The sequence below is a fragment of the Paramisgurnus dabryanus genome, chromosome 11 (assembly GCF_030506205.2).
Source record: "Paramisgurnus dabryanus chromosome 11, PD_genome_1.1, whole genome shotgun sequence".
Classification (NCBI taxonomy): Eukaryota; Metazoa; Chordata; class Actinopteri; order Cypriniformes; family Cobitidae; genus Paramisgurnus; species Paramisgurnus dabryanus.
The window spans coordinates 26,092,797-26,120,621 of NC_133347.1; the positions used below are offsets into that span (position 1 = coordinate 26,092,797).

The 27,825-nt window shown below is 36.4% G+C and overlaps 3 protein-coding genes across 6 annotated transcripts in view; all 3 read right to left on the bottom strand.

The window, feature by feature from the left end:
• Positions 1-6,469, bottom strand: part of sorbs3 (sorbin and SH3 domain containing 3) — a 48,652-nt gene extending 42,183 nt beyond the window's left edge. For 2 of the 4 annotated variants that reach the window (XM_065247602.2, XM_065247599.2), the window contains exon 1: positions 6,306-6,469. The gene's annotated coding sequence lies outside the window, so the exon portion shown is untranslated. Of the gene's footprint in view, positions 1-4,251; positions 4,404-6,305 lie in introns of those variants that run through there. The other 2 variants (XM_065247603.2, XM_065247600.2) reach the window with 1 other exon arrangement.
• Positions 6,470-8,541: 2,072 nt separating this feature from the next.
• Positions 8,542-12,485, bottom strand: LOC135730107 (E3 ubiquitin-protein ligase NEURL3-like). The gene is made up of 4 exons (XM_065247978.1): positions 12,376-12,485; positions 11,241-11,741; positions 10,634-10,774; positions 8,542-9,329 (listed from the first exon to the last, which is right to left on the bottom strand). The coding sequence occupies exons 1-4, from the start codon at positions 12,419-12,421 to the stop codon at positions 9,124-9,126; spliced, it is 894 nt and encodes a 297-aa protein (XP_065104050.1). The 5' UTR covers positions 12,422-12,485; the 3' UTR covers positions 8,542-9,123.
• Positions 12,486-18,413: 5,928 nt separating this feature from the next.
• On the bottom strand, positions 18,414-21,062 carry LOC135730108 (G2/M phase-specific E3 ubiquitin-protein ligase-like). Its single transcript, XM_065247979.2, has 5 exons — positions 20,958-21,062; positions 20,015-20,282; positions 19,776-19,936; positions 19,314-19,552; positions 18,414-18,958 (listed from the first exon to the last, which is right to left on the bottom strand). Exons 3-5 carry the CDS (start codon positions 19,811-19,813, stop codon positions 18,708-18,710), a joined length of 528 nt encoding a protein of 175 aa, XP_065104051.1. The 5' UTR covers positions 19,814-19,936; positions 20,015-20,282; positions 20,958-21,062; the 3' UTR covers positions 18,414-18,707.
• Between the last annotated feature and the right edge of the window lie 6,763 nt (positions 21,063-27,825).

Here is a 27,825-nt window from a genome sequence, read left to right on the forward strand (position 1 = left end):
AGGAGTATAAGTATGAGTCAACACAATCTCTACACTGTAAAAAAGTTTGTTCAACTTAACAAGTAAGTTACCCGGTTGCCTTAAAATTTTTAGTTAACTTAAACTAACTTAAAAAATATAGTTGACACAACAATTTTTACACAACTTTTTTGAGTTAACGTATAGTTTTAAGTTGAATTAACTCAAAATATTAAGGCAACCAGGTAAATAAATTTTTGAACCAACAAATAGATTTAGGTGGCTAGATTGTATGAATTGGTACACTGTAAAAAACCTTTGCCGCCTTAATGTTTATTTTTTTGTTGAATTAACTCAGATTTACAAGTCATGTCAACTTACTTTTGTTTATCTTGACAAGAGATGAGTTGCTACAACTTATAAAATGAAGTTGACTTTTTTCAACTATATTTTATAAGTTATACCAAACTCATCTGTAGTTATAACAGCTAAAAGTTCTATCTCGAGAACATAACCAGATTCGACATACGATATCTGGTTATGTTTTGCTCCGTACTAATGGATAATTTGAGTGTAATTATGATTTATCACTAAACAAACAAATATTTCCTTAAGTGACGACACAGCGGTAGACATTATTTGGTCAACAAGAAATAAGAAGAGAATAAAACGTGCCTTCAACATTAAGTCAACATTGATCCACAAACTTTATGACTAATTTCCCCACCCTGAGTTTAAGCATAATGACAGACAGGTTAGGACTGTCCAGAAAATTTCACAATTCATTTAAGAAACATTACTGTAAACTCATGGTTGACTGGAAAATGTTCATAATTGTTGGCATTCACGGTAAAAAATAAAATTAAATGTTGGCCTAAATTTTTATGGCAACTTGCTGCACAGCTTTTCTGAGTTTACTCAACTTTTGGGTGATGTAGTTCACCTAACTCAATTTACTGAGAAATGTCAAAATAATATTTGTTACAAGAATGATTATGCTAATTTTATTTAGGATACATAAAATAATATATTGACCCCCTTATTATCGTTTTTGGGGGAACATTTTGAAGTTTTTACAGTGTTTATTGTTTCTAGATTTAATTATTTGATTATGTTATGTCATCTCTGTTAAATACAGTATGTACTTCGAATGTACAAAGAACATGTTGCTCTTAAATCCACAATATGTAGATTTGCACCACTAGCAGTCACTATTACACAATAACATAATTACAATCATTTCTCGAATCGCTCTCGCAGGATTTTGTTGTCATCTGCCTCTCGGTTGTTGTGGTGCCACATGAAGTCAAACAACGAACAAGCCTGTTGTATCAGTCACTGGTTAGATCAGCGCAGCAGACAAAAAGCGAAATGCAGGGAAGTCATGTACAGAACCAATCAATTTGGGACAATATATCGAATGTTGGCAACTAGGGGTGTGACGGTTCTCGGTAATGAATCGAATCATTCCGTCATCCTCTCACGGTTCGGGACGCACGGTGCACCGTGTTTGATTCGACCACGCATTTCTAATGTAGTTTGGTGTAAAAAACAAATGCATAAAACTGCTAATGTATGGTTCTGAATAAGCTCTGCGTGTGTTTACGTGAGAGTACCTGTCCAATCAACTCATAGTATGCTATGCAAATCTGTTGCCAACCTCACAGTTCCTCCTCACGTGTTGGTGTGTGCGTTTTTGTGTGTGTGCGTGTGTGGCATGGACCTTTTAGCGTGGCAAGCGAAGGAGAAAAGATGCTAATACGCTTAGGTTTTTATTTTTGTAAAGAAGCCTGTTGTGACCAAAGTGTAACGAAACGCACAGAACCGTGACCCTTAAACCGTGATACGAACCGAACCGTGAGTAATTTAAACCTTTACACCCCGATTGGCAACCCTACAATGAGGATAGTTCAATGATCTTCCCTCTGGGATTTGAACCTATTACAAACTTTTAATTATCAGCCCTCTTTAACCACTAGGCCACAACATAAAAAGCAACAAAATAACACGAACATTATGTAAGGAATATCGGTAATTGACGATGGGCCCTTGAATTATTAGACATAATGCACACCCAAGGTGGTAATGCAGCACGACGTGAAATGGGTGTTTCAAATAACTCAAAGGACCAGAGTCCTTTGTCAAGATGCACAAAATGCCTTCCAGGAAATTTTTCTTCTAAAAATAAAATATATAAACATACAAGTATATCAAATGAAAGAACCGACCCTCTGCTTTCAATCAAACAATAAACAAACAAACCGGGGGAAAAAAACCCGTTTCATTCTATTTATATTTTTAACTCTTAAATATGGGTATTTTTCTTCAAAAATATTTTTTAGCAAAAAGATGAAATAATTGCTTTTTTGTGAAGGAATTTTATTAAAGATCAGATTCAGAACGAGTATCAAAACATACATGGAGTGTAAAATAAGTAAATAATAACTTTTTTTAAATAAATTGGGTAAGTGGATAATCTAGTGGATAATCGCAGTGTTACAGATAACCATAAAAACTCATCAGGAACATGTTTTTTCATGCAAATGTTTGCTCTTAATTGACGATATAATTCGTCAATGGCGAGGAAAGAGTTAACTGCCCTGTGGTATTATTTTTTAACTGTTACATTTGTTTTTGTTCTTTGACTGTGCATTACTGTGAAACATTCCTGACTACCCAACATTTTGCATGTGTGTCAGTTTCCAGAGGTCCATCCAGGCCCCAGTAGATCTTGGGGAGGCAGCTTGTTCTTAATAATTCAGTGGTTTGGCTCAGTAGTGCAAGCTTAAACGGTTTAGTCTTACAGTATGTTTGTGTTCGTGTGTCTGCGGGGGGTAGATTAGCCATTTTTGCCAAAAACAACCAAACTATTGCAAAACATAGATGGAGACTGACAGTTTAAGCAAAAGAGTCCACGTGAGAAGAGCCGAGGTGAACAGAACTAAATAAAACATAACCTAACTCTAACTGTAATAAAAATGACTAATTTACAAAGATTATCTGTTGGTCGACCAAATGAAGGCCATGCCCGATTTTATCCATTTTTTGTGCAAGTGGTGCAGAAACTACACAATTCAACTTTAAACAATTCCTAACAAACACAAACTCATCCCGTGACATAACTAAGATTTGCCCAAGTAATTATAGAGTTAGTACTGACATGTTGCACCAATACCCAAAAATATAATCTCAGATAATCTGAATGACAGCTAACTACTGCTGAAGTAACAGCATGACTGGCATGACTCAGTGTTACATAAGAGGAAATTTGGTTAACCACAGTTGTAAATATTTACTCTTGACATGAACCAGACCAAGCAGTTATGCTGTAGGTCTGATAAAACACTCATGAGTGAAGCAGCTGTATCTAACCTCAACATTTAAAAGCTCTGAACGTCCTAAATCTACTGTGCATAAAATGACAATCCAGAGAATAAAACAAACACATTTATCTAATGAAACAAATACATTAGTAAAACAACAACTACATTGACAATGCCCATACAGATAGCACATAATACTATGACGTGACCATAGTTACCTATTCATTTCTATTGGGAACACATAAAGAAATGTCTAACAAGTACTTTAAATATAACAAAACTTAACAACTGTATTTAATATAAGTAAATAATCTGTCAAAATTGTATCGGTGCATCTCCACCAGCGATATTAACTGTACAAACCTCATATAATAATATGACGTAAATAAACAGAGGAAAAAATTCACACCTGGCAAGGCTTAAAATGAACACATGTATTTCAGTGGAAGTCAATTTCTCATGTTTATCTTATTACACAGCTCAAGATTACTTGATTTTGATTGGTCAGTTGTTAAATAATGCTTCATTCATTGTGTTTTGTGTCTCATATCACTCTGCGCTCTGTACAAAAAGCTTATGAAACCATTCAAACTTAAATACATTTTATGTCTAAGTATGGATTTATTTGTAAAGTAGAATAAATATGAATGACTATCGATTTGCCCCTCCCACCAATAAATGGGCGGGGCCTCACAGCAGACCCGATCAATGAATGAATGAATCGCCACACAACAATCACTGTCAGGAATCTAGCAGATCAGGCACAATTATGGCGCAGATTTTCAGACGGGAAGGTAAACTGACTGGAAAGTAAAGCTTTACAACTGCAAAAACACTTATTTTTGCTGTAAATGTGAAATCCTTTACAGTCTGACCAGAAACGGAAGCTTGTATTGCTCATAATCAACCCGATCTTTACTTTAAAGAACTAGCAGACGAAACACGTGAGAAGTTAGAGACTGGTACTTACTGTGAGAAGAAGTTTCCCAGGAATGGAAAAGACAGAAAGCGAGAGGCTATGAATTACAGCTAGATCTGTTTTTGCTAAAGGGGCGTTTGCAATTTACGCTCATTCTCTGACTCAGTGTGTGTGTCTGCATTTGTGCCTGTGTGTGTGGTGTGTGTGTATGTGTGTGTGTTTAATTCTCTGCTGTTCTGGGCAGAATCACACAAGAAACTTCCAGTGCCTATTGCCTAACAAGTCCAATGCTCTGTAATAGTTTCCATCCCAAACTTACATGTGTACACACATGCACTCACTCACACACACACACACACACACACACACACACACACACACACACACACACACACACACACACACACACACACAAACGCACAGCTGGAAATAATAGAAACATCCATGCGGGATGAGGAGAAACACCCACTTGTGTTTTAAAATCAAACGAACAAATTAGGTTCCTTCCCACATACACAAAACTGCCAGTTTGATCTGAAAATACATCAGTCCATTGTTTACTGGGGCACAAAGCTCTCTCTCTCTCTATCTCTCTCTCTCTCTCTCTCTCTCTCTGAAAGCAAAGCACAGTTACTTAGGTCTTATTTTAGTCTATCTGTAGTGTCAATGAACGTTCTGATTATCAATCAGTACCAAACATGTCCATTTTTAACGGAAGTTTAAAAACATAAAAAAGTACAAGTAAAGTTTTTTTAAGATTAACATCAATGCTGGGAAGAATACCGTAAACCTGCACAGAATGTTATGGGGGTCCTAATAATCGAATAACCTCACTTACTTTTAGCCCTAACTCAGCCACAGGACACACATTCAGTCTCACTTTTTCCATTGGCAGTGGGGTTTAATGGCCACTTATGTCCAGTAAATGAGCTGATATCCAGATAGCTGAGCGCTCAGCCGCATATATAAAACTCTCTACACTAACCTAAAAACACTTTTTACTGTCTATGCCTGAGAAAGGATCATGTAAAAGAAAATTTATTCAGATTATTCATTCACTGGTCAACTGGATTCTCAAAGTTGTGTGTGGTTATTTGTGGCCAGAAGACACAATTACAGTAGTAATCAAATTTAATTGGCAATAATATAGTTTAGAACAGTAATTCTTAAAGTGTGGTAAGTGGCAAGTGGTGATCTGCTACTTTACAACTGTTGAAATAAACTTTAAATACCAATACATTATAAAATGTTTCCATGTTTCTATAATTAAAAAAATTTAAATACATATTTAATTGAGCTTGAGAGATTGCATTTGTAACAAAATACGCATGTCATACATCAAAGAGATATAATGGATTGTAAATGCAACAATATATTATTTTTAACACAAATTAAGTGGTTGAATTGTGGATATAGATTTGATTTAACACATACACTTTTAATTAAATTGTTTTAAAATATATATGTTTTGTTATATTTAAGAAAAAATTACGGTCCCCCAACTTAATTTCTGTGGTGTTGCCTTTTTAAGAAAAGGGGGAAATCTATTTGGATTACTTCCTGTGTGTAAAGGTCATTGCAGGTGCTGGTTGATCTGAAATGTACGTGGTGAGTGCATTCTTTCTTATTAATTTTCTTAAAGTTAGCTACATTTCTGACAATTTCCTGTATTTATTAGTGTCTGTGGTGTTATGTTTTGCAGATTTTACATATTTTAATCAAAATGTTGGTGTTACTGTCTTTTTACTTCAAATATTGCTAACACCACAGGCATAAGTTGATGTTTTACCATCCACATGTTTTTTTTATTTTGTAAAATTTTTTAAAAATGTTAAAAATGTTATTAGATTCAATTGTAATGGATATAGCATTTTAAAAACTAATTTGAAATGCATAACAAACAATACATTTTATTAAAAGAAAATAAACAAGCAAGCATTTTTACAATTTCTGCCTCTCATTTGCCACCTGAATTGAATAATGAGCCTTCTAGTGGTGGGCAACATTCATGTGTTATTTCACCTGTACTACCTACAGAGACACTACTGTGAGATACACAAAAAAGCAGGAGTCACTAACGTTATTTGTTAAAAAGAAACACTTACCGTGCACGTCTGTTATGGCTGTGGTATGAGAGGTTTCTACATCAAGCTTAACTATTACTCGTATTTGATTTGGCTTAGCACATCTTCTCTCTCTCTCTCTCTCTCTCTCGCTCGCGCTCGCTCGCTCTCTCTCTCTCCTTAGCCTCTGTTCTGCCATCCAAAATAAATATTTAACAGTCAGACTACATGATCAACAACCAAAGGTCACGTCCCACTCCACCTCCTTCCTCCAATCGTTTTGTCTGAATTTCGCTCCCTTAAAACAACTTGCTGTCTGCTGTGTTAATGTTATTTAATGCTTCTGATCAAGTCTATATTGACTACACAAAACAGTTGACGCAATGATTTACATTTGCACTTTGTACCTCAGGGAAGGTATGTCAGTGTATCTTTAAATATAATCTTGTTCAATGCCTGATTTTCTTGACATATAACGTTAAGTCTGTAATCTTTGGCCAAAAATGAATTATTTACCTATTTATTAATCGGATACATATATTTCGAATCATATATTTTTGAACTTACCAAATAAAAGACCGATTATTTATTCAAGTCTTCTTTGCAAACATTAATTTCTAGAAGCCTTTCACTTTTAAGCAAAGATATTTCTCACGCCCAACTCAATAATTCTTCTGCTCCACCCTTCCCTGCTTTCTTCAGTTTAACACTAAAAGTAAAGAGCTGACTCACTTTTAAATTTAGACTTACTGTGCTGTGCTGGCAATTAAACACTATGCATGGGTCAATGTTGTGTACGAGAGCCTTCAAAAATTTCAAAACCATCAGTGATGCTGTCGATACGGGTAATATGGTGTCACAGGATGTGATGCTTTTAAAACTTTAGAGTTTCTAATTTGTATGAGTTTTCTAATACAATACTCCCACCTAGCGGACGTGTTCAGTTCTACAGACCCTTTGCTGTTTTTAAGTCCTAGGGCGCCACCAGCTGCAGGTGGCGCCAAAGCGCGCATGCACAGTTTGAGTGGGGCACTGCAACAAAATAAAATATAAACTTTGACTGAATTTCGCGTGTTTAACACAAAATGGACATCACAATATTTCATCAGCATCAGACAGAAGGTGGTATGTGTGATTTGTTCAAAAGTATTGCAGTTTTTCAAGACCACAACCTGCCTTCATCCACATATGTATTTATTGATATGTAATAATTATCAAGCAATGCACTTTATAAGAGTTTCTTGGCCATAAGAAAATAAAGCATGATTAAATTAGAGTAAACATATTTTTATTTGTAGTAAGGAACAGTAACCACAAATTTACTGTTCTCACCATAATAACAATGATATTTTATGTGTAGTAAAACTATGGTGATACAAATGGTAATTAAAGCAACACTATGTAGTTTTTTTACCTTTGAATAATGTCTCTAAAATTATTTCAGTGATAGAACAACTTTTAACTGGACAAATTGTACTGTTGCTGCAACCTGAGCAGCCTCCTAGCTGCTACAAGCACACTCTGAAAGTGGCGGTGGAGGGTAGGAAACACAGCTCCGCCCCTCCCCCTGCCTGCAGAAGAGTGTCTGATACTAGGCACTGTTGCGCTTTTCAACCACATGGGGGAGCTGTAAGTCATTTTTACATGGAAACTACATAGTGTTGCTTTAATCTGCAAAAATATGGTTACAAAAATAAAGCCATTGTTAATTTTCCCCATGATGATAACTGAAAATATGGCTCACAATGAATATGAAATGAAAGTTTTGTCTTATATTACTTTAATTGTGATGTTTACTTTAGAACTGTAAATATGACAATGAAGAGCAGTGGTAGAGTTATCTTTACCTAAAAGCAGGGTAAAGATAAATGTCCATACAGTGAGTGTTGATTTGGAATAAATAAAGCCAAATTTGTTGTTCAAATAATATGTGGCTCTTCAAATGTATTTCAAAATCTGATGTGACCCTTGAGTCAAAAATATTTGCCGTTCCCAGTACCCTTGGTCCAACGGGCACAACCTGGGGCTGGGCACAGCCATCTGCCCCCACAGTTCCCCTAGCACCATTAGACTGAAGTACTGTCAATATATGCTCCTGGATCAGGAGGCTATCAGTTATTGCCTGATAATTAATTACAGGTAAAGTTTGCATTTTCAGCGCTCAGCACCACCATTAGATCAAAGGGTTCAAAGTCAATAAAAAAAAAATTCAGTAAAAAGCACACAAAATTATTATTTTTTCTTATAAAACTTTAATAGACAATCATTTAACTGCCTTGTCAAATTGAGTTTTGAGTGTAACATGATCACATGATTTTTACATGATTTGTGTTTTTGTATGTACAAAAAAGTGTATTTAAAACCAGTGTTGCTAAACATATTCACACTGTTATGCTACAATACAATATATATATACAATATTTACATTTAGTCTTTATATGTTCATTATGGTATACATAGTATATAGTTTTCATATATACATGTAAACTGTGAAATAATTTGTGTAGATCCCTTTATGCAAAGTGACTTACAAACCAGAGGTAATAATACAGAGGTACAGCATGTGGAGGGTACAATGACAAACCTCTACATAACATAACCACAGCACTGAAACGTGCATGAACCAATCTGCTTGTTAAGTTTGACGTCAACTTCCAAGTCCAAATGCTCCATCAGATGCCTTACGCAAATAAAGCATCTGTATGAACACTCACAGTGCACATTGTACACCGCAAGTTTATAAAAATATAGCTTAAATGTGTGATATGAATAAATATGGCTCATAATGGCTGTTGAGATTGTAGTCCCTAATGAAGCGAGTGGAGGCTTGGACCAGGAGATGGTATTTTTACGTCGTAACTTAACAAGCGGATAACAAGCTGGTGTGGCCACTAGCTAAAATTTGGATGGGTTGTATGCACTGACGACACAAAGGACACGTCCCATACATCGCATAGATCTTCATTGCACACGGAGTACAGAAACATTTATGACCGCAGCTCAGAAGAGTGTTGGGCTTTTCACTGTAACACACTACACAGTCTTCAGAGTCAAAGGCTTCAGTACCTGAAAAACAAAATACAGGTTGTTGATCTATATATATTCATCAGTAAGAAATTAAATTCATAATCATGTGACAATAAGGCATATGCAAAGTTCTATAGTTATAACAAAAATCTGCAGGGTTGAAACACCCTAAAGCACAAAAATATAAATTGGTGGGTCCCCTGGTTCCCATTATTTGTCCCAATTTGGCAATAAACAAATCCAAAAGATTTCTGTCTGAAATAAATGTAAACTCTCAAGTGCGCCTCACGCTGTTTTCTGGAGGAATTGACAGATTGTAAGATTTAGGATTGGGTTTGCGCTTTAAAAAATTGTTGATCCAGGATCACATCTTAGGCCCTGTCCCAAATGGCGCACTTCATGTGGACCTTCGGTCTCGTGGCCTTAAATTGCGCGTTCTCGCTTAGTCTACGAGTCCGTAGGGTGTCCCATCTGTCATTTTTACGCTATGAAGTGTGCTCATCAGCGCCTCCTTTGCCCCCTTCAGCGAAGCCCGCACTGCAGCAGGCTTCGCGCACTTTGCCAACCCAGAAGTCCTTGCGAAAGGGCAATCAGACCAATCAGACGACGGAAGGGAGGAGTTCACACTGACGGGCAACTTCTCTACCTATTTCCGGTGTGATGCTCGAGTCTTGCCCTGTCTCAAATGGCACACTCCGGACTTGTGGTCCTCCTCAGAGTCCACACTTTGATGACATCACGTAGTCCAGACTTTAGGGACCCTTGATGCGAGTCCACGTGGGTGCACCGGAGTCGTATTTTGGGACAGACTCGAGCATTACACCGGAAATAGGTAGAGATGTTGCCCGTCAGTGTGAACTCCTCCCTTCCGTCGTCTGATTGGTCTGATTGCCCTTTCGCAAGGACTTCTGGGTTGGCAAAGTGTGCGAAGCCTGCTGCAGTGCGGGCTTCGCTGAAGACCACGAGACCGAAAGTCCACATGAAGTGCGCCATTTGGGACAGGGCCTCTGTCCCAAAATACGACTCCGGTGCACCCACGTGGACTCGCATCAAGGGTCCCTAAAGTCTGGACTACGTGATGTCATCAAAGTGTGGACTCTGAGGAGGACCACAAGTCCGGAGTGTGCCATTTGGGACAGGGCGTTACTTTGTAAAATCATGTTGACCTTATAATGACATGGAAGTGGGAGGGGCTTAGCTTGGGACTCCCATAAACTTTGACATAATTCTGCAACACTGTATACCCAGGAAAAGGGCAAATACTGACTTTCAATGTAATTCTATCTTTTTAGTTAGTTTGGTAGTGAGAACATAAATTTACATCGGCTATGTGATAATCTTACCTGTGTTATCAGATTCATGGTCCTGCATGCTGATTGGTTTCTTCAGAATTTCATAGACACAGTTATTATCATCAGTGTGTTTGTTGTGTTTCAGAGCAGGGCAGGACCTATACGTGAATATCCGATCTTTCTTTTTGGAACCTAAAACACAAATGAAACCACAATGTTAAGCAATTAAGATTACAGTACAGTATTGGACGTACAGTATTCATTATGCAATGCTTGAATTTTGCTTAAGCTATGCAGCTACACACAACCATTGGGTTACATTAACCTAGAAAATGTCCATAATTGACCCAACCATGGGGTGAAATAACCCAGCATTTAAAAAATACCACCACAGTTCTCTCAGAACCACAACAGCTGTCATTGTGGTGGTAGACTTTTTAAAAAGTACACCCTTGTAGAGTACATACCTCAAGGGTACAGTTTTGGTCCCAAAAGTATACATATTTATACCTATGGTACATATTAGCACTGCCCTATTGACAGCACCTTGAGTATAGGCTTAAATGATCAAGATAATTAACATTTCCTTTTTTTAAATATTTTTGTTGGTGCTCTCATTACACAATGCGTTTTAATAACATATAAAGTTAGTCCTCACCAAGCAGCATCACTTCGCTTGTCTGTCCATAGATGTCAATCATCGCCCAGATGGGCCAGTGGATATTCAGGTCAGTCTTCTGACAGTAGGTGATACCATCAGAACCTCGTGTGCAAATTCTGGCATATCTGTCGATCCAGAACTCCATCTCTGAGCCTGGGTAACACGTGTCCTCGTGAAGTATCGCTGCTGCGTACTGTGAAGAGGAGTCGGTTAAGTCTGGAACAGCCATTGAGGGTAACTCCTCGGGTAAAGCATTTGCAAAACCGACCCGCAGCGAGCCGTGCCAATTCCTCGTAAAGTCCTCGACCCGCAGGCGCACCTTCTCTCGGATCTTTACCGGTCGCGTGCTGAACACCAGACCGTGGCGAAACGACGATTCATCTCTGGTCGCCCGTCGCCCACCGTCACTCAGCGTAATCAGACGACCGTTCACATTTGAGTGGAACGACAGGGGTCCCAAACTGGTGCGCTTGTGACACACGCACCGATGCACTGCATCTGGAGGAAAAAAGTGTTGTTAGAGAATAAAGCAAACTGGATGAAAATCATCTATTTTGCCACGTCTATAAAACGTAATAGCCGGAAGAGGGTGCAATTGTTCGCTTTCAGTCAGTCTATTTTGGATTCCCAATATTAACACACACATTCCTAATCTCATCGTTAATTTTGAATAGTAAATGGTACAATTTATTTATTGTAAATAATTAGCTTATTTAACTTAATTAGCTAATTAGCATAAAATGTTTTGTAACAAAAAATACATATATTTTATCTACACACGAATTGAGCACACGCGTTAAATACTAAAAACATACAGCATGGCACAGAAATGTACATTTATTTTTTGTTTAAATTAGCATATTTTGCTGTACTAGTCTGTCTGCGTGGAAATTTTCCTTAACTGAATTATTTTAACTTTATTTAACTATTTATTATTATTATTATTATTATTATTATTAATAAAATTGTTAAGTGCAACAAGCTTGCAAAGAATGAATGAGCAAGTGTTAGACAGCATTTGCCACACAATTTATCATTCAGTATAAAAACAATTTAATCTCTTTAAATCTATCTATCTTTCAGATAGTTACATATTCTTGCTTTACTCAGAAATATATGAAGAAAATGTTACCATGTGTCATCATTTGCCTTTGATTCTCCTTCTTTTTCGCTGTCATCCTCTTCACTTGGATTTTTAGCTTCTTTGTCTAAATGAAAGAAAACTTGTGGCTTTTAATGCTGTGTACACTCCATAAATGTATGTATTGTGTTTCCCTTATAGGACGAGGATAGGAAGGGGGCGCGGTTCTGGACAGTACAACCACTTACCCCATTCTGTTCAACATGACTGACAACAGTTATTGTTGGGAATTTCTGGATGCGGTTATACACACATTTTGTCCATACAAGAAAAAGTCGTTGCTATGATTACAATTTTTAGAAAAAGAATGCAAAAAAAAACCGCATTTGATACGGATTGCCCCAAATAAGTGAATAAATATGTAACGTGATTTAGGCTAGTTATATTACAGAGAAATAGATTCGACTCTGATTGTGTTAATTACTTACATTTTAACCTTTCAATTATTCAAAAGTCATAGTTTATAAAGTAACTCTGACTGAGTGTTGGCTATTCTGTGTTTATGTTCGGACTCTGTGTTTATGTTTGATGCTGCATGGTTTACTTTCAGTTTGAGTCAAGGTATAGCTACGCAGTGAGTATAATCTAGGCTACTTTAGTAAGGCATAAGGAAAAATAAACATTTAGTTATTTGAATGATGTGATAAAGAAAACAAGCTTCAGAAAACATATTTCTAAAAAAAAATTCAAAATAGATGTCATGCATTTTTGAGTCAGGTATAATGTGTTTTGAAAAGTTATTATCCCAAAAGCTATTTGTGATTTTTGTGAAATGTGATTTATAGAAAAAGGTTTTGAACATAAAACAATACAAAGTATTTTAATTTGACATTTTTATTCATTTAAACACCAGTTTTATTAATAGTTGTCTTAAACTGCTAACAGTTTTTGATACCAAGGAAACTTTATATTTATTATACAAAATATTTGAAAATGTATTTAAACCAACCAAATAGGTTTTATAGAATAATGTGACATATTTCATACATGTATCAAGTATTTTTTAAAGTAAATAATGGCCCTGGACACAAAAATATAAATTTTATTGTCATTGAACAAGTGCACGTGATGTCACAGCGAGTCAAGGCTAATGAGACTCCAAAGCAGCTTATGTGCTCCCCTCTCCTGTATCTAAAACAGGAACACGATTGTACAAATAGATGATTTCCACCAGCTGTGTGCTTATCATCATTTATTAACAATTTTAGGTCTACAGTTCTAACAACATGAGGATGTGTAAATGATGCCAGAATTCTCTTTATTTTTTGGTGAACTATCCAAAAGCAGATAAGATAAAAGTATTTTGTTTTTTTATTGTACAACATTTAATGGTGTAAGCATATAGATAAGAACACAAATAAAGACATAACACGTGACATTAAAGAAGTCACATTGTTAGTTTCGTTTAGTTTCTTTTAAAGTTTATTTACGACATGTTTGACTTTTGTAAGAAAATAAAAATATACATTTTTTGAAATACAAGTATAGATTTAATATACCAAAATTAGGGCATTGTATAAAATATGGCATATACAAGTCACTTTACAGTAATGAAATAATAGCTTATTCTATTAATAGATAACATTGTATTTGATGCAGCGATGGATTAATATATTAATATATCTCTACAGTTTAGGCCTATCAAATAATGCAACTTCAATATGATTGACAACAATTGCTGCTACTAATTTTGGCAAAAAGAAAGATGATGTTGACAGAAATCTAAATATATGATTTCTGACTAAAGTAAATTTTCATGCCCTCTTTAATATGAACAAAACATTCAAACATTAGTCAAACATTAGACTAATAAAACAAACACAACGTGACAAAATTATAAAGGTGGCCATAAGCTATAAAGCCAGCAGTTTAATAATACATTAACTGGACCTCCATTTTGCACAGTTCACATTTTAAGCCTGTAAACAACTCGTGTGAGAAAGAGATTTGAGTTTATGTTGGGATAAGTTGCGAAAGCTCATTCACTGTAAAAAATAATACAATTTACTTAAAAATCTAGTGCAATTTTTGCATCCATTTTTTTAAGTATTTGTTTACTTGAAATTTTAAGCAATTGTATAAATTGCTTCAAATTCCATGTAATAGCTACTTTAAAAATGGATGCAAAAATGATGTACTATATTTTTAAGTAAATCCAGCCTTTATTTTTTTCAGTGAACTTACTATTATACAAATAGATGGTCTCCACCAGCTGTGTGCTTATCATCATTTAGAAAAAAGAAATTCTGCAGGTCTAAAACAACATGAGGGTGGGTAAATGATGGTAGAATTTTTTTTGTTTTTTTTTTGGGTGACCTATTCAAAAGCAGATAAGATAAAAGTGTTTTGGGTTTATATTTTACAGCAAATACTGATGTTAGCACATAGATAAGAACACAAATAAAGACAACACGTGACATCAAAGAAGTCAAAATGATAGTTTCATATAGTTTCTTTTAAAGTTTATTTACGACGATGTTTGAGATTTGTAAGAAAATAAAAATATGCATTTTTTGAAATACAAGTATAGATGTAATATACCAAAATTATGGCATAATGTATGTTTAAATTATAGCATAAACAAGTCACTTTACATTAATGAATAATAGCTCATTTTTTTATAAATAGATAACATTGGATTTAACATATTTCATCCCTATTAATCAAATGATGCAACTTAAACATGACTGAAAACAATTAGAATTAAGAATTTTAGCAGACATGTTGTGCAAAATAAAAGGAAAGTGCTCTCTTTAATATGAATAAAACATTCAATCCACCACAGAGTCAACATTTTAATATAAACCTTTTTTTTACAAGGTCATGATATTTATCTTGACTTTTATCTATAATATAGCATATAAAAGTCACTGTACAGTAATTATCTTAAACCATAAAAAATCTTATGGATGTAATTACAGTATATTTTATGACATATTTCATCCATATACTTTTATGTTTTCCCAAATTCCCCCATTTAAGCTACTGCCGATGCCCTAAATAAGTGAATAAAAGTGTAACGTGATTTAAGCTTATTATAATACAGAAAGAAATAGATTTGACAAAATGTGGTTGTGGTAATGACTTTACTAAAATATTAACTAATCAATTATTCCAACTGTTTTCAAAGCAACTCTGACTGAGTGTTTATGTTCTGCGCAGCATGGTTTCACTTTTGGTTTGAGTCAAAGGTTACTTGGCAGTGGAATACCGCAACCAATGGGTATGGGACAAAATGATAAAGGTGGCCACGAGCTATACAGTCAGCAGTATAAAAAGTATACTTTTACTGGGCCTCATTTTGCACAATTCAAATTTTTGTCTGTAAACAACTCGTGTGAGCAAGAGATTTGAGTTAAAGTTGTGATAAATGGCAAAAGCACATATAAAGAATACTAAAAATGACCCAATGTTGGGTTGTTGTTAAATGCAACCATTGAGTATAATAACCCAGCAGATGGGTTAAAACAACCCAGCATTGGGTCAATTTTAACCCAGCGGTGTGTTTGGTCCAATATTTACCCATTATAACCCAGCCATTTTTAGAGGGGGTTGGTTACCACCAGCTGTGTGCTTATCATCATTTATCAAAATTTCTTCTTTTGCAATCATCAGAAAAAAGAAATTAAGGATGTAAACACTGAAGAAGTTTGTTTTAATCCTAATACAAAGAAATTAAGTATAATCTATGAATATGTGTATCATTTAGTTTACCATTATAATCTATATAACCTTTATTTAACTAGGAAAGTCACATTGAGGTTGTAACCTCTTTTACAAGTGAGACCTAGTCAAGACAGGGTTAGATAGCAAGAATAAACAAATAACAATCCACAAACAAAACCAACATCATTAATAAATCTATATGAATATAACCAGTTACTGTATGGGTCCACCACATAGTTTTAATGTCAAAGTTCACAAAGGGTCTTAATATAATGAGTAGCCTAGGGTTAAATAGGTAATTGGAAGGAGACATCTGGTCTGAGAAACGATGACCTATGGTCAGGGGCGGACTGGCCATCTGGCAAACCGGGCAGTTTCCCGGTGGGCCGACCTACTTTTTGGGCCGATACATCTCATACTATATTTGTCTAAGCAGCGTCTTTTTTCTAAACAGACCGGCCCACTGACATTTAAGCAGCAGCCCAATGGGTATTTTTTTTTAAACGACATTAAGCTGGCCCAATGACTGACCAGCACAGTCATCGTCCTTTCTTTTCCTAGATAGACCGGCCCACTCACATTTAAGCAGCAGCCCATTGGTTATTTTTTTGAATGACATTAAGCTGGCCCAATCACCGCTTTGGTCTCTGTGCAAGCGCGCGTGCATCGTCGGTCAGTTCCTATGGTCAGTTCACGTGTCAAAATAGAGAGAGAGAGAGAATGGAGAAAAAAACGCAAGGGAGGCGCAGAAAAACTGCGCGACAAAAAGAAGCAGGCTCTTCAGGCAGACGCTGCAAAATGTGTTAAAAAACACAAATGTTTTCTGCGGCAGCAGGACCATCAACTCGCGTCGCTGGTGATGATGATGATGGTGGCGGTGGTGGCACTGGCAGCACCAGCACGCAAAGTGTCAGTGAGGAGAGGGAGAGAGACGAGGGAGAAGTGAGTGTATGACTGGGGTAAGCAGAACTGCTTTCAAAACACAAGTTTAGATGGATACCCCTTGATAAAACTGAGTCAAGAACACAAAATTATGGTGATAAAGCTGCAATAAAATAATTGCACTCTTTGCTCTGTGACTACGAGAGTGTATCTGATTCGTAGATTTTTCGTTGATTGTCTGTTTCAAAACGTATAATTTCTCTTCAAGCAAAATCAAACAATCCAGGAGATCTGCTTAAAGAAAAAGATATGTTTATTGTATATAACACAACACACTTGACAGATAATGTTAAAAATCTCTATTACTGTAAGCACACAAGTTTTCTTCAGTGAATGTAGTGAATACTTTCCTGTAAGTACTGCAAGTACTGTTGTGTTTGTTGTGTCAACCCTTACTCTTTTCTACCTGCTATTAATTGGGTTTAGTGCTTTTATGGAATTGGAGTTGCTATTGCTATACATATTTAAAGGCGTGCAAAGATGGGTGGTATTTGTAATTATACACTGCAAAAAATGATTTTCAAGAAAAAAAATTCTTAGTATTTTTTTCTTGTTTTCAGTAAAAATATCTAAACATTCTTAAAATAAGATGGTTTTTCTTGATTAGCAAAATGACCCAAGAAAATAAGTCTAGTTTTTAGACCAAAAATTTTAAATTTAAGTGATTTTGTGCATAAAACAAGCAAAAAAATCTGCCAATGGGGTAAGCAAATTTTTCTTGCATTTAGTGTTTAAAAAAAGTGTTCGAGACATTTTTGCTTACCCCATTGGCAGATTTTCTTGTGTCGTTTTGTTCATCAAGAAAAAGCATCTTAATTTTAGAATTTTTAGATATTTTTACTGAAAACAAGACAAATATACTAAGAATTTTTTTTCTTGAAAATCATTTTTTGCAGTGTATGTAGTGTGGGCCGGTTTGGGCCAAAATGCCAGGGCCGATTTTTTGTCCCAGTCCAGCCCTGCCTATGGTAATCCTTACAAAAGTGATGTCATGTGGTTCTTAATATTAGAAACCTGAACATATATACCTATTGTATTAAGCATGGAAACCAAAACCTATATATATACTAGCCATGGCACAGAGAGAGTCAAGATGATCTTGCAGGATCTTCTCAGGACCTCATTTGGTTCTGGGATGATTCACCAGGACGAACTCGGCTTTTATTTGTCCGGATAATAAAAGTCTATCTCTTGAAATAAAAACCTAAGACTGAAGAAAAGAAGGAAAAGGGAAACCACAACAGCACATAGATAAAAGCACCAATAAAGACATAACACGTGACATCAAAGAAGTCAAAGGGATCATTTCATTAAGTTTCTTTTAAAGTTTATTTGCTTCATGTTTGACATTTTGTAAGAAAAAAAATATATAATTTTTTAAAAATACAAGTATAAATTGAATATATCAAAATGATTGCATAATATATGTATAAAATATAGCATATAAAAGTCACTTTACAGTAATGAAATAATAGCTTATTCAATAAATAGATAACATTGGATGGATTAACATATTTCATCGTTTCAAATGATCAAATGATGCCACCTCAACATGACTGACAACAATTACTGCTACGAATTTTGGCAGACATGTTGTGCAAAACAAAAGAAAAGTTTATCAAAGAAAGGTCACTGTACAGTAATTAGCTTAAAAACTGAAACCATAAAAAGCTTATAGATGTATTTATGATTGAATAGATTTCCTCCATAAACTTTTATGTTCTCCCGAAGTCCACTAAGTCTCTGATTGCTCTCGTGAGCATTCGCTGAAGCTCCACCTCATCTTTCACTCCTCTGGGAAGGAACAATTTCATTGTGCATGTGTTAGCATACGGAAAACGACATCCACGCTTCTCTGGCTGGTAGAAGTGAATGCTCGGATTTTGGGGGAACCCCAGTGGCGGGATCTCTTCTGCTCCAGTTACGAAAACCAAAAGCTCCTCAAAATGTAACTTTGTTTTTTTGTCTTAAAGAAAAAAGAGAACAAGTCAATCTCCAAATATGATGTCATTTAACTATTGCGCTCTTTTAGAGTATAGGTCAACCCAACATTAGGGCAAAAAGGGATGAAACCAGCCCATTGGGTTAAATTCACTCAGAAAATTTTGATATTATGGGATAAAACAACACAGCATGTTTGGCTGAAACCTGATTTAGTACAGGTTAGATTACAACCCAACGGGTTGGGTTCATCCCTTTTTGACCTAATGCTGGGTTGAAAATCACACAGCACATCACGTTTTACATATGAACATATACACTTAAATGAAGTAAGTATGCAGGTTTATGTTTAACAAACTACGTAACAAGAGTAAACTCACCCTCAATCATCTTAAGTACTAATTCCCAGCACTTAATAGTTTCCTCCTCAGCCATCCTCCTGTGGGACGTTGCATTACTCCATTGGATCTGAAACAGGCTCCTGAAGGTGCTTCTTGATATCGGCTCATGCATGTTGGTAAAGATGGGCAAGAAGTCAGCCCAGTAAGATTTAACCAAATCCCAAAACTGTCCATAAGCATTCAGTCCCTTTGTAAACTGATGAATCATTTTAGAGGTTCTGTGAAAAACAACACAGGAACACATACAGAAATTTAGGGAGTCTTAACACAACTCTTTTATCGTGTTTTTGTTATTAGTCATATGAAGAACAACTTTATTAGCTTTGCATAAATGCTTTCCATGTAAAGTGTTACCAAAACGACAAATGGCAGACTGTACAACCTAGGTGAATAATAATTTAAGGGTTTTTTTTAATACATGAAAAACATATTTTGGCCTACCTAAGATATATGTAGTGCTGAACAGCATAGGAGTACATTTTTGGTAGATCTCGAATGGAAATATCAGGTCTGTAAATTCCAAGAACGCCACACTCGCAAATCCAGTCTCCCTCCTCTCTCTGCAGCCTATGGAGGTCTGCTGTCGTTTTACATGACAAAATCTAAAAAAGATGAAAGAAAAATTTGTTAGATTAAACATAAGAAAGATCATTTAAACAGAACAAATATTAGATAGATACCTTTTGTAATTTCTACTGAATGTCAGCATCTGGTATCAGGCACCAGTCGAACTTTTCCAGTGGACACTCCTGGATACACATCAGCTGGTAGAGACAGGGATCAAGCGCCTTAAATCCTGGTCCACCGTGAGCCACAGACCATGCAATAAGCTTTCCAGCTAACTCGTATTTGTGCTGCTCCATGGCCATCTGGTCATAGGTGAAGAACAATTGTCCTGGTTTGCCCTCGAAGATACCCAGAGAGTTTTGTACCTCCATCATGAGCAGTCTGGAGAAGTGAGAAGATGTGTCAAATGAGAAATCACAACAGTCTGTTTTTAATTTGCATCTATTGTTTGAATGTGAATCTGTCTGTTATTTTAAATGATATTAAGGATTATGGCTGTGTATAAAATAGCACCCTATACCCTTAAATGGTGCACTATTTGAGGGAACATCCATTTTTAGTGGTGTCCAAATCATAGTGGACATTATTGAGTGTACTATCACCCCACAATGCACTGAAGTAATGAGTTTACAAGCAATACATGTCATGCCGAATTAATTATTGGGTCTTCTGCCCAACTGTCGTAGTCCCAGTCTGTATATCCTCTGTTTTCCCTATTTCTCACCCTTATGGACTCAATCTCCCATAATCCTCCACTTCCCCCACCTGATCGTCATCGTCAATCATCACCACCTGTCAGCTATCACCCTCACCCCTTTAGCCACATATACCATCCTGTGTACCATTGTCTGTGTCCAGTCTACTGTTTATCTAGTTGTGAAGTTAAACTTCCATGATAGGTACTTTGTTGGTTTGGTGCTATCTCATGGCAATTCGTACGTATTTTATGAGGTGGCTAATATATATATTATATATATCCTTTTTAATACATAAGCTAAAAAATGTGCATCAATATGGTCATCATGTAGCATCTTTGTTTTTAAGAGTGTGGCATACCTAAAAAACTCCCTCCGTGGACATCCACAGAGCCTCCTCGCCAATAAATGTCAATAGAGGGGTTTTGGTCCAGGAGAAATTGCTTTTGGAGATTGCATCCTTAGCACTCTGCAGTAACTTGTTTCGATGAACCAATATTGAAACCTGTCTTTGGGGGTAAGATGGCTTTGTTGAAAATCTCTGAGCAAAGATCCAACATCCACATCCTCCTGTTATAGAGATATAGAAACACTGTCTTACATTGCTTGGTCACGGTTATAAGCAAAGCAATAAGAACTTGCACAGTTACTCTCTTAAAAATAGAGGTACATTTCACTAGCCTGACGTTGTCATACTCAATTCTAGTCAGAATTTGAGTCTGATACCGCTCCATTGAGCTATAATTATGAGGCGTGTCTCAACCGAAAAATGCCTCTGCACTCAATTGGATAGACCTACGACCAATCAGAGCAACGGGGTGTGAGACGTATGTTGAAATGACGTATTTGCAGCTTGACCGAACTGCTAGTTATTTCGCTACGACACACACTACAAGTCTGAGTTTGCGAACGTACATCAACACCTACTATGTTTACAACATTTCATTTATATCACATTAAGTCATACAGTAAGACTATCTCTTACCATTTGTACATTAGTTGAACTTCATCCACGACGATACCCATTACGTTTGCTTGTTATATCCATCTCGTCGTGCACACCGAGTTGCATCGCCGTGATACCCATTTTAGTTGCTTCTTTAACTTGATCTTTCATAAGTGTGACAACTTTTGTCGAATCCCGTAGGACGGCAAAAACATCAACAAATGCCTTGCTCGCGTTTCTCTGTTCCTCTTTTAAAATCAATGCTCTGTCGATATCTTTTAGAACAGACTCAATGTCAGAGTCCACACATCTGATTTCTACCGCGGCAGCCATTTCGTTGTAAACAACAGATTCAACACACGCGCTCTTTGGTGACGTGGTTGATTTACGTTACTGATCATCTGTCCATCATCATATAAAGCCCGCCCTGACAATTTGATTGGTTCGACCAGCTTTGGGTCGAGCATAGTAGCAACTCAACGGTGAAACTCCAGACCGATCTTCCCGTTCCTCAAAATGTTGTGGGCGGGGCTAAGATCGGCTGGCACCCAGGCTAACATTTCACAAGACTTTTTAAAGATGTAAAATAAATCATTTGTGTCCCTAGAGTATGTATGTGAAGTTCTAATAAATAGATATTTTATTATAGCATGTTGAAATTGCCACTTGTGACCTACAATGCAATGGCCTATTTTTTAACATTCCTGCAGAGAAATTAAAACTAAGTTACTGGGTTGATTTTTTACACATTTTCTAGGTTGATAGAAGCACTGATGATCAAATTAAGCACTTAAACATGAAAAAAGACAGACTTTCATGATATGTCCCCTTTAAAAGGTTCCCAGCAATGCCATAGAAGAACCATTTTTGGTCCCTTGAATAACCATTCAGTCAGTTATTCAAATAACCATTACTTTTTTACCTTTTCATAATATAAAGAATTTTAACTACAAAGAAACTTTAGGTGAAACAGAAAGTTTCTTTAGATGTTAAAGTCCCTATGAATCAGAAGTCACGGTCGACGTTACTTCTGTGTTATGACGTTTTTCAGAGTGAAACCGACTATCCCAACAAGGAAAATAGTGGGCGTGACTTGTGTTTTACACTGTGCATTGACTGGGTGTATAAAAGTAGGCGTTTCATTTAGAAATGGAACTTGCAGCTGACTGACAGTTGGAGGGGGCGGAGTTAATGGATGCTCCCACCTAAAGGGCGATTTATAGCCGTGCGTAGGTCCTACGGCGTAGCTACGGCGTAGGCTATCCGTAGCCTGTGCGTAGCTCTGCGTAGCCTGACGCGTACCTCACAAACTTCCTAACAGCGTGTCGGCTCTACGCGGACCGCAAGCTCTGTGATTGGTCCACCAGAACCCCTCCCGTCAGGTAAAAAAAACTGCGTCATAGGTATTTCCGGTTGAGACGGTGAAAACAAAGATGAGCCAAGTTGAGGAGTGATTTAACTCAAACTGCAACATAAGTCGCTGTTTATTTACTTCCATCATTGCTGGTCTTCTCAAATTATACACAACAAGTTGCTATTTCTTCTTCGTTTGTGGGTTAACTTGCTTAGCTTCTTCTTCTCTGACGACTTCTGCTGCTACTGTGGTTACACGCGTGATTACTGCCAACCAGCGGTTTCGTGTGTGTTTGCACGTCGACGCGGACGGCGACGCACAAGTATAAATGAAAACCGACGCGGAACCTACGCCGTCGCTGCTACGCCGTAGGACCTACGCACGACTATAAATCGCCCTTAAGCCGTCTAGCTGATGTCATCAGAGAATGATCGCCACAAGAGGGCAGAAGTACATTTTCAGATTTTGATTAAAGTTTATGAGGGCACATGAATTAAAAAAAAATATATAATAAATTGTTTATAATAAACACTGCAATATTACATAAAAAAATAAGAATTGTCCGTTTTAATTTAAAGGTTCTTGGCATCGTGAAGCACCTTTATTTTTTAAAGGATTATTCCATTTAAAAAAAAAATCCAGATAATTTACTCACCACCATGTCATGCATAATGTTGATGTCTTTCTTTGTTCAGTCTAGAAGAAATTATGTTTTTTGAGGAAAACAACCAGGATTTTTCTCATTTTAGTTAACAGTTTTAATGCAGTTTAAAATCGCAGTTTCAACGGAGTTCTAAATGACTCTAAATGATCCCAAACGAGGCATAAGGGTCTTATCTAGCAAAACGATTGTCATTTTTGACAAGAAAAATAAAAATTAGCACTTTTAAACCTCTCGTCCATCTCCGGTCCTGTGACGAGCCAGCGTGACCTCACGTAATTGCATAATGCCATGGAAAGGTGACGTGTTACATATAAGAAACGCACATTTGCAGACCATTTCAAACAATAAACTGACACAAAGACATTAATTGTCCCCGTGTTGGGGTCCATTAAAGTCCATTAAAAAGAGAAAAATCCTCAAAAAACATAATTTCTTCTCGACTGAACAAAGAAAGACATCAACATTTTGGATGACATGGTGGCGAGTAAAGTATCTGGATTTTTTTTTTTTTCTTAAGAAAATATACTATTCCTTTAAGAATAATATGTTGTGATTTGAATAATATGTTGAAAGATCTTTACCATTGAAGAGTTTGGGCTTGCATCAGAAAAACAGCTGTCGGTTGAAGTCAGTCGGTGTCTGCGTTGAAAACGAAGATGCGGAGCAGAGTCTGATGATGATGAATTTCTATTGAGGATTGATGATAAGTAACTATACTTACAGTGTCATCAAAGTAGAAGTAGACATGCCAAGAGGGATCACATGATTCCTGAAAATCAATTGTCGCAGGTAAGAAGCTCATCTGCGGAGACCATTGAATGCTGTTGTATTCTTTTATTGCCTGTCTCAGTCTATTGTTGGAGCTGGCTATTTGCTTGGAGAGTCTAATGGCAATGCCCTGCCCATCTGAAGCAATGCTAGGAAACACGCATGCAGAAAAATGAATGTATTAGTTTGTATTGTAGTCCTTTTTAAGTTCAAACTTAATGTCATATTGTATCTACTTCTCCACGTATAGCACTATACCTGGATATATTCTTCTCAGGTGGAGGAGGACTGCTCTCTCCCTTGATTCAGTTCTAGCCACATCTTTAAGGGTAGACTGGAAGTTTGAATCAGACTCTTGCCATCTTCTTCCAATGCTGTGTTTTTCTCAATGTTCAGCAGAGAGTCCTCAATTCTACAATGGTTAGCAAAAAATTACCATTAAATGTTATGTACACACTTGATCAGAAAACAGTAACAGACAGATTACTGCTTACTTTGTTTCACCCTTTTTGTGTGACTCACGAGTCCCATATCTACACATTACAAAAAGTAAAAGTTCAGTAGCTAGCAAGCAGAAAGCATAACCGTGGTACACCTGACCAAACATATGTTACAAGTAAGGCCTTGGTGGTAATAGATTACTAATTACACCACATGAAGATTTGCAATAATTCTGCAATATTTTAATTTATAACCACTGGTGAAAGTTTCCTTCAAAACTATGCCGCTGCTGTTGAAGCACATCAGCAAGGCACTTAAAGGAAAACACTAGTTTTTCAATATTTTACTACAGGGCTATTCAAATCTTACCCTGGAGGGCCAGAGCACTGCTTAGCTCCAACCCTGATCAAACACACCTGAGCAAGCTAATCAAGGTCTTCATGATCACTGGACAATCACAGGTGGATTATCCAGTCTCTTTTTCACGCAGCACCTGATCTGCTAAGATGCACAGATTCAACTCTGACACACATTTCATCTGCTATCAGTTTCATTTAATGTCCGTCAAATGCAAATGCTATTTATTTTAGTTCTATAACAATTTAATATGAACTTTAATTGAGTAACTTTTATTGTAAAACAGGGCTTTTCATTCCACAACCTATTAGACAAATGTACCCTAGACCCACTAAAAATTATTTTTTAAATAAGGAAAACACATTTGTTCTCTTTCAGTCATTTTATTTTCTATTTCATAATGTAAAGTACATACAAGTTTATTTGCAATATCAAAATATTTTATGGTATATTCTATCAAAACCATTGTCATTTTTCAAGCATCCCTCCTCCTCCCCATCTCCTCTTCACTGCTCTCTTTCTTCCACTGTGCAGTTGTGTTAAAATTGTAAATTAAAGCCGCATTTAAGTCTTGTGTAACAGTCTCTCTTATTTGTGACTATATTCACGATGTAACATGGTACTTTCAGCACTTACTACATTACAGTGTTATAATGCTCTTTATTTTTAGGTTTATTATAAATTCATTTGTTTTTAATGAATTCCCTTTTTATCTGGAACTTTTAAACTAGAGTATTAAATGTAAAATGTCATGATCAGCTCTGGGTCTTGTGCTGTGATAAAATGAACAGATGGTAAATGTCATAGCTTTGCAGTATATTGGGCTCTGGACGTAATGAACAGTCAGCAGTTTCATAACTATAATTTGGTAAACAAACTTGTCTGAACAATTCATGCTGTGATTCTGGATAATACCTGATTAAATAAATACATGTATAATCAGGGCTGGACTGGGACAAAAATTCGGCCCTGGCATTTTGGCCCAAACTGGCCCACACTACATACACTGCAAAAATTGATTTTCAAGAAAAATGTTTCTTAGTATTTTTGTCTTGTTTTCAGTAAAAATATCTAAAAATTCTAAAATTAAGATGCTTTTTCTTGATGAACAAAACGACCCAAGAAAATAAGTCTAGTTTTTAGACCAAAAATATCAAATTTAATTGATTTTGTGCATTAAACACTAAATGCAAGAAAAATGTGCGTACCCCATTGGCAGATTTGTTTTTGCTTGTTTTATGCACAAAATCACTTAAATTTAAAATGTTTGGTCTAAAAACTAGACTTATTTTCTTGGGTCATTTTGCTAGTCAAGAAAAACCATCTTATTTTAAGAATGTTTAGATATTTTTACTGAAAACAAGAATACTAAGAATTTTTTTTCTTGAAAATCATTTTTTGCAGTGTACAAATACCACCCATCTTTGTACGCCTTTAAATATGTATAGCAATAGCAACTCCAATTCCATAAAAGCACTAAACCCATTTAATAGCAGGTAGAAAAGAGTGAGAGTTGAACTTGACACAACAAACACTTCTAGAACGTGTTATTTATTAATGCAATAAAACTGTATAATCCACCCTTATGAATCCTAAAACAAGCTTCATGCAATTGGCAAAATTTGCCATTGGATTGGATTGCTGACTTATTACAAAATACAAGTGCTGCTTACAGTAATATTGAAAACTGATTATTACTTGCAGTACTTACAGGAAAGTATTCACTACATTCACTGAACTAAACTAGTGTGATTACAGTAATAGAGATTTTTAACATTATCTGTCAAGTGTGTTGTTATATACAATAAACATATGTTTTCTGTAAGCAGATCTCCCGGATTGTTTGATTTTGCTTGAACAGAAATTATACGTTTTGAAACAGACAATCAACGAAAAATCTACTAAAGATACACTCTCGTAGTCACAGAGCAAAGAGTGCAATTATTTTATTGTAGCTTTATCACCATAATTTTGTGTTCTTGACTCAGTTTTATCAAGGGGTATCCATCTAAACTTGTGTTTTGAAAGCAATTCTGCTTACCGCAGTCACTACACTCACTTCTCCCTCGTCTCTCTCCGCAACCTCTCCCTCTCCTCACTGAGACTTTGCGTGCAGTGTTGGTGCTGCCAGTGCCACCACCGCCACCATCATCGTCATCATCATAGATATGTATATAAAGGCTAGATGGCTCGTCCGCGCTGCTGGCCAATTGAGTGCAACGTCCGCATTTTGGCGGCCATCTTACGACAGGGCGCTCGCTCACTCGTAGCATTGAGTTTTAATGATGCAGGTACTTTTAAATGACCATAACTTGCTTAATTTTTTACCGATTTTCAAACGGTTTGGTTTGTTATAAACGTCAAAGATGTACCTATGACACTGCATACCTATACTAAAAATAAAAAATAAATTCATGAAACATGTTAAAGCATCCAGAATTATAGCCACGTTAATAACGTTTGTAAAAACCCAAACCGTTTGAAAATCGGTAGAAAATTGAGCAAGTTATGGTCATTTAAAAGTACCTGCACCATTAAACTCAATGCTACGAGTGAGCGAGCGCCCTGTCGTAAGATGGCCGCCAGGTGATGCCGTTAGGGACTCCGCCTTGAGCCATCTAGCCTTTATATACATATCTATGGTCATCATCATCACCAGCGACGCGAGTTGAAGGTCCTGCTGGCTGCCGCAGAAAACA